At 46.3% G+C, this 14,181-nt stretch overlaps 1 protein-coding gene across 1 annotated transcript in view; it reads left to right on the forward strand.

The window, feature by feature from the left end:
* Positions 1-13,779, forward strand: part of CCBE1 (collagen and calcium binding EGF domains 1) — a 246,855-nt gene extending 233,076 nt beyond the window's left edge. The window contains exons 8-11 of the mRNA XM_033424971.2: positions 4,262-4,401; positions 4,482-4,517; positions 5,261-5,296; positions 7,546-13,779. Of these exons, the coding sequence (XP_033280862.1) occupies positions 4,262-4,401; positions 4,482-4,517; positions 5,261-5,296; positions 7,546-7,779 (446 nt within the window). The 3' untranslated portion in view covers positions 7,780-13,779. The remainder of the gene's footprint in view (positions 1-4,261; positions 4,402-4,481; positions 4,518-5,260; positions 5,297-7,545) is intronic.
* Positions 13,780-14,181: the final 402 nt, after the last annotated feature.

The following is a 14,181-nucleotide window of genomic DNA, read 5'->3' on the forward strand; positions in this document are numbered from 1 at the left end:
CAGTGGTCAGGGGACTTGGGTTTGAGTTGGACCTGGAAGAACACGAGAGGTAGGATTGGTCCAAGCACAGAGGACACGGGCAGATTTTAGGCTGGAAGGTCAGCAAAAGCAAAGGCTCAGAATGCTTCCCAAACTATATGTTTTCTTCTCCACTTATATATTCATCTCCTGGTTTCCATCAAAACCCAGGTGGCCTGGGTCTCAGTCTGTACAGAGACCAAGAACTGGTCCAGGACTTTGGTTTCTCCTCTCGTTCACTCTTTTGGCCTCTGGGTCATGGTTGAGTTTTCTCCAGCAGATGCCACACACAGGCAGCCTCTTGCTGCTTCTAAGTAGACTTAGGTCTCTCCTTACAAACTGATTGTTTGCAGTGTTCTCCATCCTTCTCTAAGAGAATGTTCTCGCTCTGCTTCCCTGGAGGAAGTTCATCCCCCCAGGCCAGCCTACCTGTCCCTTCAACAAGGACAAAGTAGGAACAGGGGAGCCATTGGCTTCTTTCTTCTTCTTTTTTTTCTTTTAACATCTTTATTGGAGTATAATTGCTTTACAATGGTGTGTTAGTTTCGGCTTTATAACAAAGTGCATCAGCTATACATATACATATATCCCCATATCTACTCTCTCTTGCGTCTCCTTCCCACCCTCCCTATCCCACCCCTCTAGGTGGTCACAAAGCACCCAGCTGATCTCCCTGTGCTATGCGGCTGCTTCCTACTAGCGATCTATTTTACATTTGGTAGTGTATATAAGTCCCTGCCACTCTCTCACTTAACGAATGACTTGCTAGCTTTCCTTTCCAGTTCTGCCGTCTGGTTTCTAGCATGGTTTGAGCTGTCCAGGGTCCTTGCTGGAGCAGGGAGTGATTGAGGACTGGCTTTGGCAGTGGGCTATGCCCTTGCTTTCTCCTCCAATCCTTATTCCTTCTCTCTCCTTACTTCTAGCCTCATTGTTTGTGATGCCCTCAGTTGAGATGTGTTAGGGCAACTAGAGAGATAATAAGATTTCTCTTACCCTTAACTAAAATTCCAGTCCTGGAGTCTGTGATAAATCACAGCCTGGGCCACCACTACAGGAAGCTCTACTAGGCTGGAACCCTTTGGCTTTGGTGTTGAGGGAGTGGCTGCTGTTCTGTGCTTCCCACTCTTCCTTTATAAGGTGCTGACGTTTGTACATCAAAGCCCCACACTTTAAAGGCACTTGACATAGCGATCTCTGAAGTTCATTGACTGTGTAAATGAAGGTGCGATATTACCTCTGGCCTGTCCTTGTGCTATCAGAGGTAAAATATTTATATTTTATATAATATAATATATTGTATTATATATAAAAATATATATTATATTGTATATTATTATATATTATATAATATAATATATTTATTATATATTATATAAAATATTATATTTCATATAATATAATATATAATAAAAATATTATATTTATATTCAGAGTTATAAGAGGGATCTGGTTCCCTTCCCAGATGAACTCTTTCAGGATGTACCTGGAACCAGCATTGAGAATAGGGGGTGAGAGACATACTTGGATCGAACATTGACTGCGTTTTATGTTGGCTCAATTATTTTGTGGGCTAGAAAAGACGTCCCCAGACATGATAAGTTTGAAGTCTTTGTTTTGTTTTGTTTTCTGGTGCCTGAAAGCCATTCCATCCTATCACTGTGCTCTGCCGATTGTAGGAGCCGCGTACAATCAAGAAGTAATTACTGTGTGCGTTTGAAAGAGAGGAATCATTATAGCACTAAGGAATACATCGCTGAGGAATAATTATAGCTCAGCAATCAGCCCAGCCTCTTCATTGCAGTCGTTTGACATGACACGTTTACTAAGCAGCCTTCTCTGTACCTGGGCCTCTCTGAGCGTGTGCTGACGATTAAGATATAACCCATGCCCTCATAAAGTTGACAGGCTAAAATGGGTTAAAACACAAGATCCTTCCCCATGCGAAAGAATGAAGTTAGACTCTTGCTTTACACCATATACAAAATGGATTAAAGACCTAAATGTAAGACCTGAAACTGTAAAACTCCTAGGAGAAAACATAGGCAAAAATTTTCATGACATTAGATTTGGTAGTGATTTCTTGGATAGGACGCCAAAAGCACAGATGACAAAAGCAAAAAGAGACCTGAAATTCCCTCATCTGTTCAGGCAAACTGTCTATTCCTCTAGCACCTTTAGCATACGCTGTGATTTTAAAGTCCCTGAATGGTAACCTTAACATCTGGGTCGCCTCTAAGTCTGATTCTGTTGATTGCTCTGTCTCTTGAATGGGGGCTGTTTAATCGGGGAGGGGGCTGGTTTTTGTTTGGTTTTTGGTTTTTTATAATGTGCCTCAAAATTTTCGACTGAATGCCAGATACCATTCGGAGAGGACCAGTAGAGACTGGGGGACAAAATAATTACTCCTGGAGATGGGTATCCAGGCTGCTGGCAAGAAGAATTGGGTCAGTCTAATGAATAACTGAGCCAGGTTTGGGTGTGTTCTCACTGTCTTTACCTCTAGTGTTCCACAGTCTTCAAGTTTTCAAATTCCTCCGATGGCAGGATACTGTTACTCTATGGTTAGTGGGGGCCTAGGGTGCTGGTGGGTGTTTCTCAGTGGTTCTCAGCTTTCAGCAGCCCCTGCAGAGCTGTGCCACTCTGAGCTCCTCTCTCCACATTCTTGCTGTTCTCCAGTGGGAGACTGCTGTGACTTACTACCACGAGGTGGGGCTGTGGAGCTCAAGGATTTTTCAGTTCTCCTGGTCCAGCTGCAGCACGAAGCATGAGCTGGGCATCCAGGCTTTAGGGTAAGGTCTTCTCCCAACCTGTGGCAGTCCAACTCTGGCTTGTATCTGTGGCAGATCTTGAGCCGGAGAGTTTGCTGCCCCTCCTCTTATAGTAATAGCCATCCCCCTGGGTCCTGCAGGAGATTTGCTGCCCCACGTCAGTGGCTTGAGGCTTTTGCCCCAAACGGTTGAAAGTAGGAAGGTTACACAGTAAGACTTGCTCAGAAATAATATTCATATAGAGGTGTGAAGAACAGGTGAGGGGTGAACAAGACTGATGGGAAACAGAGGGACTCGCTCTGAGGCGAGAGTTGAAGCAAATGAAAGGAAGGGCTACAATGAAGAGTAGGCCATGCTCACCGCAACTTGGGGAAGCTGGCGTGCAGCAACAAAGACCGACGCGGCCAAAAATAAAAAATGAATAATTTTTTTTTTTTTTTTTTTAAAAAGGAGGGCTTCCCTGGTGGCGCAGTGGTTGAGAGTCCGCCTGCCAATGCAGGGGACACGGGTTCAAGCCCTGGTCTGGGAGGATCCCACATGCCGCAGAGCGGCTGGGCCTGTGAGCCATGGCTGCTGAGCCTGTGCGTCTGGAGCCTGTGCTCCGCAGCAAGAGAGGCCGTGACAGTGAGAGGCCCGCGCACCGCGATGAAGAGTGGCCCCCGCTTGCCACAACTGGAGAAAGCCCTTGCACAGAAACGAAGACCCAACACAGCAAAAATAAATATATAAATTTATATTTTAAAAAATCATTGATTCTAGAAAATGTTTTTTTTAAAAAGAAAAAAGGAAGGGCTAACATAGATTTTATTTTAGTGCCTCAATGTGTGAGGTGCTACACCGAGTGGTGTGTACGTGTATCTAAAGTCTCATTTAATGCTCAGAACTGCTCTGTAAGGTAGAGTTTTATTAGCCCTGCTTTACAGATGAGGAACTAAGGTTCAAAGAGATCAAGCAGCTTGTCCAAGATTTAAAGGCAGGTCCCCCTGCTGCTGAAACCTGGACACTCACACTCCCCAGCTGCATTAACCACCGCCCTGCCGTGATGGGGGGTGCAGAGGAGCAGATCGTTGTGAGCCGTTAAAGAAGTGAAATGCACAGAACTGGTCACTGATTGGATAAGGAGCTTGTGGAAACAGGGAAATCTGTAGGAAGACTCTCAGGTTTCTGGCTTGAGTGGCTGGGGGACTGGAGGTCCGTGAAAAGAATGGGGAAGTCTGAGTCACTTCGCTGTACACCTGAAACTAACACAACATTGTAAACCAACTGTATTTCAATAAACATTTTTTAAAAGAATAGGGAGGTCAATTTCTGGCCGTGTTAAGTTCAGACTGCCTATGGGACATCTCAGTGGAGAGGTCAGAAGGCAAAGGTCAGAGAGGGAAGAGAAGTGGCTGAATGGGGCTCCTGGACTCTCTTGTCAGTCAGCCTTGCCCTCCTCGCGGGCTGTGGACTAATGAGGTGTTCTTTGATTGCAGGCTCACCAGGACCAAAGGGGAGCCCAGGCTTCCCGGGTATTCCAGGCCCCCCCGGGCAGCCCGGCCCGCGGGGCTCCATGGGACCCATGGGACCGTCTCCTGATCTGTCCCACATTAAGCAAGGCCGGAGGGGCCCCGTGGTCAGTATTTCATCAGAGCTCCCATGTGTAGTTGGGGAAGGCGTGTTCCTTCTGTTAAACTAGGTCCCTTTGTCTTGTAGGGCCCACCAGGTGCCCCAGGAAGAGATGGTTCTAAGGTAAGTCTTCTGAGGGGTCCTTACAAGCCTTAGGTTTCTCAGTTTCCACCTACTGAGCAGGCATCACGTAAAACTCAAGCACAGTTTGTTGTCCCCATTTTGCATGTGGCGAAGTTGAGACACAGATACACCTTTTGTCCCCAAAGCTGGGAGGAGAATCTAAAAAGCCATTTTCTTAAAATACGGAACAACCGTAATAACAAAAACAACCGCCAAAACCGCTTCTAAGAAAAATCACCCTATAAATGTTAAACAAGCCTCCTTGCTGTCATGGTAGCGTGGGTTTTTCTCGTTAGCCAGTGTTACATGTGGGGCTGTTTTGTGTGTGTTCCCATTTCTTTGTGGTGTTTAAGTCAAGAACAGGAGAAGTCCCATTCTGTGCAAGTGGGTGGTTCCACTCTGAGGGCTGCCTGCCACTTGCCTCATACAGAAGTCAGTGTGAGTTACTTTGGAGGCTTCTAAGTTATTCCACACACTGCCTGGAAATAGCAGCTTTCCTGCTGTCAGATCTGGTTGGAAAATGTATGGCCTCGGGGGAAATCAAAATGAGAGGCACTTGACTCAAAGCAGCTCGGTTCAAACCAGCGATCCCACGTGTGGAGCTTCAAGCTTAACGTTTGTTTCCCGTAGGAGGTATTTTCTGTTTTGTGCAGGCAGATGGTAGTGGTGGGGTACCTAAATAGAGACTGGGGTGGTGGCATCCGTGTTGTCCAGAAAGCTAACCCTGACCCTTCTGTTCTTAGGGGGAAAGAGGAGCACCTGGCCCCAGAGGGTCTCCAGTAAGTAGCACCACCTGTCCTGCTTCCCCAGTGCAGTGTGCTCAGGGCTGCAGCTCTGATGAGCCTGTAAGTTGGTCTTATGAGCAACAGCCAGCCCCTTCCAGCTGTCGCTCAACTTGCCCACAGAGAACTCCGTGGTTAGAAGAAGAATCACAGAAGCCTTTAGCAGCTGGTTGGGGTTTACTTTTGAAAATTCATTTCCTATTGTTGTTTCTATTATCATAGCTAATCTCTACTTGGAATGTCTTCTCTTAAGATTCAAAACCCCAGTATGTCGTGAGTCTGTTTCCAGGTATGTCTTACAACATCTGAAGGAGCTAAAGAAGAAATCTACGGGGTTAAGTCATAACTCTGAACGTTTAAGAATTTAGCCACCACTAGAACCCTAGCAGGTTGGATGACCATCCCCTCCAGGAAGCTCAGACGTGCTCAGCTACTCAGGACCATTGAGACAAAATTAGCTGGATTGGATGTATAGTGTCTGGGAGATTAAAAGTGAAAATTAATCGTATCCAAAAGCACAGATGATTCAAGCAACCCCATTGCTTGTGAAGAAGTCAGTGTCACTTCTGAAGAAAGACAAAGATCCTTGACCTTAGAGGTAGGAGGTCTGAGATGCCATCTCCACTCTTCCACCTGTTAGCTCTCTGATCACGGCCATGTCACTTAGCATCCACCTCTGGGTGTCCATCCCCTAATCTGTGCAGTGCAGGTGGCATCTGAACTGCCACACCTCAGGTGATCATCCACTGATGTCAGAATGCTCTCCGTACAGCACTGAGTGCTTTGCAGAGTTACGTAAGCTGCTGTCCTGCTGCTTGCTAAGGTGGTGGCTTCAAAGCAGGGGTTGCAGAGGCTGATAAAGGTTGAAGTCCAGGGCTTCCCTGGTGGCGCAGTGGTTGAGAGTCCGCCTGCCGATGCAGGGGACACGGGTTCGTGCCCCGGTCCGGGAAGATCCCACATGCCGCGGAGCGGCTGGGCCCGTGAGCCATGGCCGCTGAGGCTGTGCGTCCGGAGCCTGTGCTCCACAACGGGAGAGGCCACAACAGTGAGAGGCCCGCGTACCGCCAAAAAAAAAAAAAAAGATTGAAGCCCAGAACACTCATGTTCACACATTATTTTCCCATGTTCCACACAGCACTTCATAGAAATCAAGGCTTAGTAAATAGTTTATAATGACAAAAGGTGTTCAGTCAGTAGAAGAATTAGGAAGCCTTTGTTTGGACCTTTCCTGGTCAATGAGGAATGGACGCCTTTACCATATACTGAACTTCGTTTAAATTACAGTTATAGGGCTTCCCTGGTGGCGCAGTGGTTAAGAATCCGCCTGCCAATGCAGGGGACACGGGTTCGAGCCCTGGGCCAGGAAGATCCCATATGGCACGGAGCAACTAAGCCCGGGTGCCACAACTACTGAGCCTGCACTCTAAAGCCCGTGAGCCACAACTGCTGAGCCCACGTGCCACAACTACTAAAGCCCACGCACCTAGAGCCCATGCTCCGCAACAAGAGAAGCCACCGCAATGAGAAGCCCACATACCGCAACGAAGTGTAGCCCCCGCTCGCCACAACTACAGAAAAGCGCACACGTGGCAACAAAGACCCAACACAGCCAAAAATAAAAATAAATTTATTTTTTAAAAAAATTGCAGTTATAGTCAACCATCCTTATAGACATTTTAATAATTTCATTTTTAAAAAGATAACATTTAAAAATGTGTTATGCTACATGCCCTGTACATGCATTAACTCATTAAACCCTCACTTATGAAACCCTACAGAGTTAGGACTATTATTATCCCCGTTTTATGGATGGGAAACAGAAACCCAAATCAATTAAGTAACTTGCCCAGGGCAACACGGCTAGTAAGTGGCAGAGCTGAGGTTCAAACGCAACAGAACCCCAGCCTCTTAACCACTACTCTCTGCCTTCGTAAGTGTCTTCCAGGGTTCTTTGGAAAGTAACCTAGGAGGGTTATTCTCATATTCTGTCATTTTACTGGATTTGATAGAGCCTAGAGCTACGAGAGGTCAGCGTGTCACCATAGCTCATCCGGGAGCTGAAGGAATAGAAGGCAGAATCCCCCAGGCTGTTGTAGTCCTTATGTTTCGTCCCTTTGCGACACAGAGTTGACTTAAGTAGTTGCCAGCCAGCAGCAGGACAGCAGACCCCGGAGCCCACGGAAGCCATCAGTCGGCCAGGGGTTGGGTGTGTGGTGGTCTAGCTTTGACACCTCTCTCCTGCGCAGGGACCCCCTGGTTCTTTCGACTTCCTGTTGCTCATGCTGGCGGACATCCGCAATGACATCACCGAGCTGCAGGAAAAGGTGTTCGGGCACCGGACTGACTCTTCAGCAGAGGAGTTCCCGTTACCTCAGGAATTATCCAGCTCTCCAGAGACCATGGACTTCGGCTCTGGAGATGACAACCCCAAAAGAACTGAGACAAGAGACTTGGGAACCCACAGAGACTTCTATCCTTAGCACACGCCGACATCTTCACGCCAAAGGAAGAGCAGTGTTCGCCTGCAGTGAAATCATCCAGAGAACAGAACAGAACACCACTGGAGACCTAGAAAAGATACGTTCTTTTTTTCTTTTTTTTAAACTCTTTTCCTTTCTTCTCCGTACTTCTCTTATCCCAAACACTATTTTCAGGCTAGACATACTAAAGACAAGAGGGAGGAAATGATTGATTTACTTGCTTCCCCTGGAGAATCTGCATGGAACTTTCCTTTGACTTCCTTATTTCCCAGGGACTTCTGATTTCTGAATCAGGTACTCTCACAGTGTCTTAAAATTTGGCAGACTATCAAAAAGTGGGGAATGGCAAGGCGGTTCTAAGAAAATGTGAGTTTACTTATTAAAAATAATAGATACGTGTCCAAAATAGACTATTACACCTCAGTGTCAAAGTTAAATCAAATTAAATGAATTAAATCAAATTAAGTCAAATTAAATCAAAATTTTCAGTGAAAAGGGAGAGATGACAATGTATATTTATCTTGGTGGATAATTCTTTTTCCTTGTCAATCTAACAGATTTAAAATATTCTGTCCTCTTATCCAACCTTGTTTCCTAACTTTGATTAAGGAAAGGAGAGAAGGAGTGGAGATTAGAAAAGATGGAGAAAAATTACAGTCCCGTATTGACTGTCCTATAAGCTGCCACATACTGACACTCAAGATGTGACAGTTAAGGGTTCCTACCACGCTTACCTATAACTATCCTATTGGAAGAAGAAAATTACTGTCGCTGTAGGAATAAATTCCATTGTCAAGACAAAAAGTAAGTGAATGCAGTGCCCTGGTTCACATTAGAACAGCGGGCTCCCGGTTGGCCAGGACGTTTTAAAGCTATCTGATCGATTGAGTGAGCTTGCTTAGTAAACCACAGATTATTTGTTAAAGGTAACTGACCCTCAGGGAGAGGTGCCGAATTCCCTGGCTGTGACCGGGTGCCCGCCAGGTGCCATTAGGCTGTGATCCAGGTTGAATCGGTGTACGGTGGTGCTCAGGCTGGAAGAGGCTGCCTGCTCGGGTTGTTGGCCATGGGGCAGAAGAACCTTGGGCAGGGGACCTGCTGCGTCACAGAGGCAGGTAAATGTGCTGTCTGTGGGAATTAGAAGCCCTTGTCAGGGGCCAGCCAAGCTTGCCAGCGTGTTGAGACTAACACATGATTGAAAGATCTCTTGGATGAGGGAGGGGCAAAACAACAGTTTTCCTCGTTTGCTAAAAACTTCCTCCCGGTTTTTCCTTAATTTTCCATAATTTAGTCCTAGTTGCAGTTCTTGCGGGTCTTCTTGATTTCCTTTCCTCGGCAAACACAGGAAGCAGCTGGCAAAGTATATTCCCAAACCTCCCCTGGAGTCAGTGTTCGCTCTTACACTTCTGGGTCCCAGAAGGACACACATTCCGGAAAAGGCTTTTTTCTCTGGAACCACAGGAGCACGAGTGCTCAAGGGAGGGGCAGGAACATCTGCCACTTTGTAATATTGTTGGGGAACCTCTTGGTTTTAATGGGCAGCTTACAGGCTCCTTCAGGTTCACTTTGTGGCTTTGTCGTTTGACACCCAGAATGACGTTTCATCGACCTGTTCAGGAGACCTTTGTACTTGTATTAAGCTTCACAAAGGACCACTGTTACAACTTCTCTTTGCTCATGTTCCCATTTCCCACCCTGCAGTGTCCCCATGACTTTCTGGGCGGTTTGTGTTTAATTTTCTTTTTCCATCTCCTTTTAGCCTACATCATTTCACTCTCCTGGGAGAGCTTGTTTAAAGACAACCACCATGGGTGTTTATATTGCCACTTTTCAATCTTTCTTCAGAACGATAGGAAGGGCTTGTGTTTGCAAATCTCAAGTGACACCAGCCTTCCTTCTCTCGTCCCCATCCTGTTAGAGACACAGGGCTCCAGTCAGCCAGCCAGTGGCTGAGTTTTTCACCAACACTTGACTCCGCTGTTTCTTACTCACGCAAAGTCCCCGGTGACTGTCCACCAAAGTGTTACAGCTGAAAGCGAACGCATCCTCAGTGCTCCTTTTCTAGGATCTTTCCTGCCCCCCTTCAGCCTCTCCAGAATCTAATCTTCACAGCAGAAGCACTCGCCAGCCACGGGTTCGCAGAGATGAACTGAGCAGCTGTTGATTCCCATCTGGTATATATATTTAACGTTTGCCTGCTTGTGGGACGCGGTATTTAAAGTGTGTGGATGGATGAATGCTAAAAAAAAAAAAAAAAAAAAAAAAAATGCACAGGCTCTATGAGAAATGATGAGGTTCATCTTTGATTTTTTTTAATGAAGAATTTAATTACCTTTTTAACCATGAACTGTATGTAGAAATAGAATTCTCTTCTCTGTTGTTGAGTACTCATAAAATGCAACGAAATTGCGTGTTTAGCCGGAGGCTAGGGTAATATATTAACAATGAATGGAAGGTGGTAATATCTGGGATTTGTGAGACGATTCTGGATAAGATTTTCTAACAAAACACACAGTAACCTGTATTTTGTCATCTCAATCTGCTGGATCAGGTCAACTTATACAATAATTATTTATCCTCAGAGTTTCAAAACTTGGACTGCTACCATAGGACTAAATATGTACTCTGTATGCCCAAATTATATTTTTCAAAGATAAGACATAAGGCATTGTTATTCCTAATGTGTCTTTTAGCTATGGGTGAAAAACCAAAGCTTCACTGTCTAAACAGGACTTCCGCTTAGAACCTAATGGAAAAGGCTTTTGGGGGTAGCGGGCATAAAATTTGCTACTTTTGGTAATCCACTTCATGTGTCATGGGGAAGAAAGGTCTTTGTACACTCCTCAATTCTTTCCCAGAAATGCTGACTTCAATTTTTTGCACCCTGATAACTAGAACTTAGAATAGGACTTCATAGATTGCTTCTGTTTCGGAAAGCGATGGGCATAAAACTCTCCAGTTCAAAATAGCGCAAGGAGGGGATACATTTTAGTGTAAGAAAATCCTCCTCCCTTTCCAATTCCACAGGGAGAAATTATAAGCTTTATGATGCCAACGCCTATGGGGATACACAGGGAATGCTGTCTTGTCTCTCCTTCTGTATTAATTCTAACACCTGCCACAGAATGAATTGGTCAACTAAAGTCATTTCTACCGTATAAACTCAGGCAGGTGTGTTCCTAGCCAAACAGGTAAATAACAAATGCACATTGGCATCCAGGGGTCGGGGCTTTGTTACTCCACCAGATGCCAGGTGAAGGGCCCCCTGGTTCTGGCCATGCTCCCTTTCTAGGGTTCATACTACTGTCGGCCTCGTGAGGCCTGCTGCCAGGCGTGCAGGGGGAGGATCTTCTTCGTGACTAGGCACCAGGCATCTCCTTGGGGTGATAGCAAATCCCTCCTCATACTTCGAGTGTCCCTCGCCCTCTCCCCACTCCAGCCTGTCACAGAGCAGCAGTATCACCTTAACATCTTTCAGATAACCTTTCCTGAAAAGGAAATTCATTTGCAGGAATCCAGGCCAAACAACTAGAAGAACAGAGCCATCTATAGTTATTAATAGGGGCTTCCCTGGTGGCACAGTGGTTGAGAGTCCGCCTGCCGATGCAGGGGACACGGGTTCGTGCCCCGGTCCGGGAAGATCCCACATGCCGTGGAGCGGCTGGGCCCGTGAGCCATGGCCGCCGAGCCTGCGCGTCCGGAGCCTGTGCTCCGCGACGGGAAAGGCCACAAGAGTGAGAGGCCCGCGTACCGCAAAAAAAAAAAAAAAAAAAAAAAAGCATAAAGTTATTAATAATGAGTTCAGGAAATAGATGAAATTTGTCCTGGCACCATCAGCATGTATGTTTCACAACAAATCAAAAAATAATTTTCCATTTGAAGAAAAAACACAAACATGGCCGTAATTGTTAACACATAAAACCTTGGACTTCACGTGCTCCTGCAACAAATATTACTGCTTTAGGGATATCACAGAAAGAAGACCCTTTTACACATCCCCCAGGGGCCTCAGCGTTCTTTATGAGATCCCCAAAGCAAGCACCCTGGGGAATTCCATGTGTGTCGTGACTCTGTTTTTATTTCCAGTGGCTAGTCATATCCTTCAGTAGCTATGTTCGTTATTTATAACAGGTCCATATAACAGTTGAGCTAGTATTCAGTTATGGATGTGATGCTATGACATACTTTTGACAAGATTATATATGTCCAATAACAAAGTTATTTTTCTTATGTGGTTGTACTGTGCTTTATCCTGCTGCTCAGTCCTGAAGAAGTAGTCTGTTTATCAGATGGATACGAGGTGATGGAGAGACATGTTTCCCTGAGGAGCCAGAATCTGCCTTCCGGGTGGGCCACCTCCTGGGGGAGTGTGGTCCCAACATTTGAGTCTGAGTCAAGGTCTGAGGGCCCAGCTTCCACTGAAGCTGAGTCTCAGAGGCCCACGTCCCCAGATGGGGAGGGATCCTCTGGGACCCCCGTGGTGGGGTTTTCAAACCAGAAACTCTCTGGGGATTATTGGAGGTGCCTTAGCGGGAGGCTTGTGAGCGTTCCACACCTGCCGCAACTCCCACTGCCCCGTGAACAACTCAGCCTTCAGTTGGATTTGGATTGGGATTCCACGTAAGTTTTCCTTTGGAAGGAAAAAAAAGTTGACTACCTAAAAAAGAGGTTACAGTAGAGTTGGGGGAGAGAAAGAAAGCCCCGTGAGCTGGTTCCCTTCACATAAGTTCCCTTATGTGAAGATTAAGAGGAGGGGAATTTTCATCAGTTGGGCCACACGGGAGATGGAGTTATGTAGTGAAAAGGGAGGTTACTTCTAAGAGATGTACAGCACTCTTCAGCAGGGTGACTTTAGCATCCCAATCTATTAATCTGTGTTTGCACATCTCACTTCCCTCTAGCAAATAGTTATCGAATGCTTGCTGTCAGCTGCACACCGCGCTTTGCGCAGCGACACAGGGAAGCAAAAAGTCATAATCCCCATCCTCCTGGGGATTTTTGGCAAAACAGACACGGATCCTTCCAGGCAAAATAAATTAATTCCGTAAATATGCAATTACAAACTGTGATCAGTGCTATGAATGAAAAGTATCGCAGGAGCCAGTACCAGCTCGTGCCAGTAGGAACCGCCCTTCAGTCCCGTGCCCTTCTTCCCAAAATCACACACACACAGCACCCAAGAGCATTAACACCAGAGCCCCACGAGAGCTCTAGCCCTGGCAGAGAAAAGCTTTCATCCTCTGGATGAAACAGCAGCCGGTGGAAATCTACAAGACCCCTTCATATATGATACTTCCAGGCTTTTTAATTGAAAAAGGAGCTTACTGAACCAAAAGCTGGGTGATTGCCTCTGGATGTCCCATTTGTGCAGTTGGCTGGTAACCTCATGTGCTCTGGTCTTGATTCCCAGCACAGTTTGAGGCTTGTTTCCTCCCAACCAGGACACTGAAGTTTTGAAAAAACTGGCTGTGCTTTTGGACCACCCCCAGCTCCTGTGCAGACTCTCACCACCTGCTCACATCTAGATGCAAGGTTACCCGGTGGCCAAGTGGGAACCTGCACTCAGCTGCTGGGGGCTCCACACAAAAAAGGTGACTCAGTGAGGGGCTCTGGGGACAGCTGCAGGTGAGTTGCAGGGTTCTGGGGAACTGATAGAGATGTGAGGAAGAGGGGTGTGTCCATTTCCTGGGGCTGCTGGAGCAAAGTACCACAACTGGGGACTTAAACAACAGAAATATGTTTTCTTGCAGTTCCGGAAGCTGGAAGTCCAGTGGGTGTCAGCAGGGTGGGCAACCTACTGGAGGCCCTGAGGGAAAGCCATCCCATGCCTCTCTCCGAGAGTTTCTGGTGGTTGCTGGCAATCCTGGATGCTACGTGCCTCTGACGTCACACGCCATTCTCCCTCTGTGTCTCTGTGTCCCTGTGCCTTCCCATGGCATCCTCCTTTCCGTGTGTTCTGTGTCTCTGTTTTCTCTTCTTATAAAGACACTACTTACTGGATGAGGACCTACCCTAATCCATTATGACCTCATCTCAATTTAATTATATCTGCAAAGACCCTATTTCCACAAAGATCACACTGAGAGGTACTAGGTAGACATGAATTTTGGGAGGACACTATTCAACCCAGTACAAGAAGAAAATGTTCTCCCCAGTCATTGACTCTTGTCACCTGGCTTATTTCCTTTAATAGCATTTTTTCCAATCTGAAATTCTTACTGGCTCCCTTCATTCAAGACAAGTTTATTGAGCACCAAGGATAGAGCAGTGATAGCACAAAGTCTCTGCTGTCATGGAGTGTGTCTCTTGGTCCAGGAAGACAAACAGATCTATGTTTTAGGGTTCTCCAGAGAAACAGAACCAATAGGATATATATATATGTGGGTGGATGGATGGATGGAT

The sequence above is a fragment of the Orcinus orca genome, chromosome 15, assembly GCF_937001465.1.
Source record: "Orcinus orca chromosome 15, mOrcOrc1.1, whole genome shotgun sequence".
NCBI classification, from domain to species: domain Eukaryota; kingdom Metazoa; phylum Chordata; class Mammalia; order Artiodactyla; family Delphinidae; genus Orcinus; species Orcinus orca.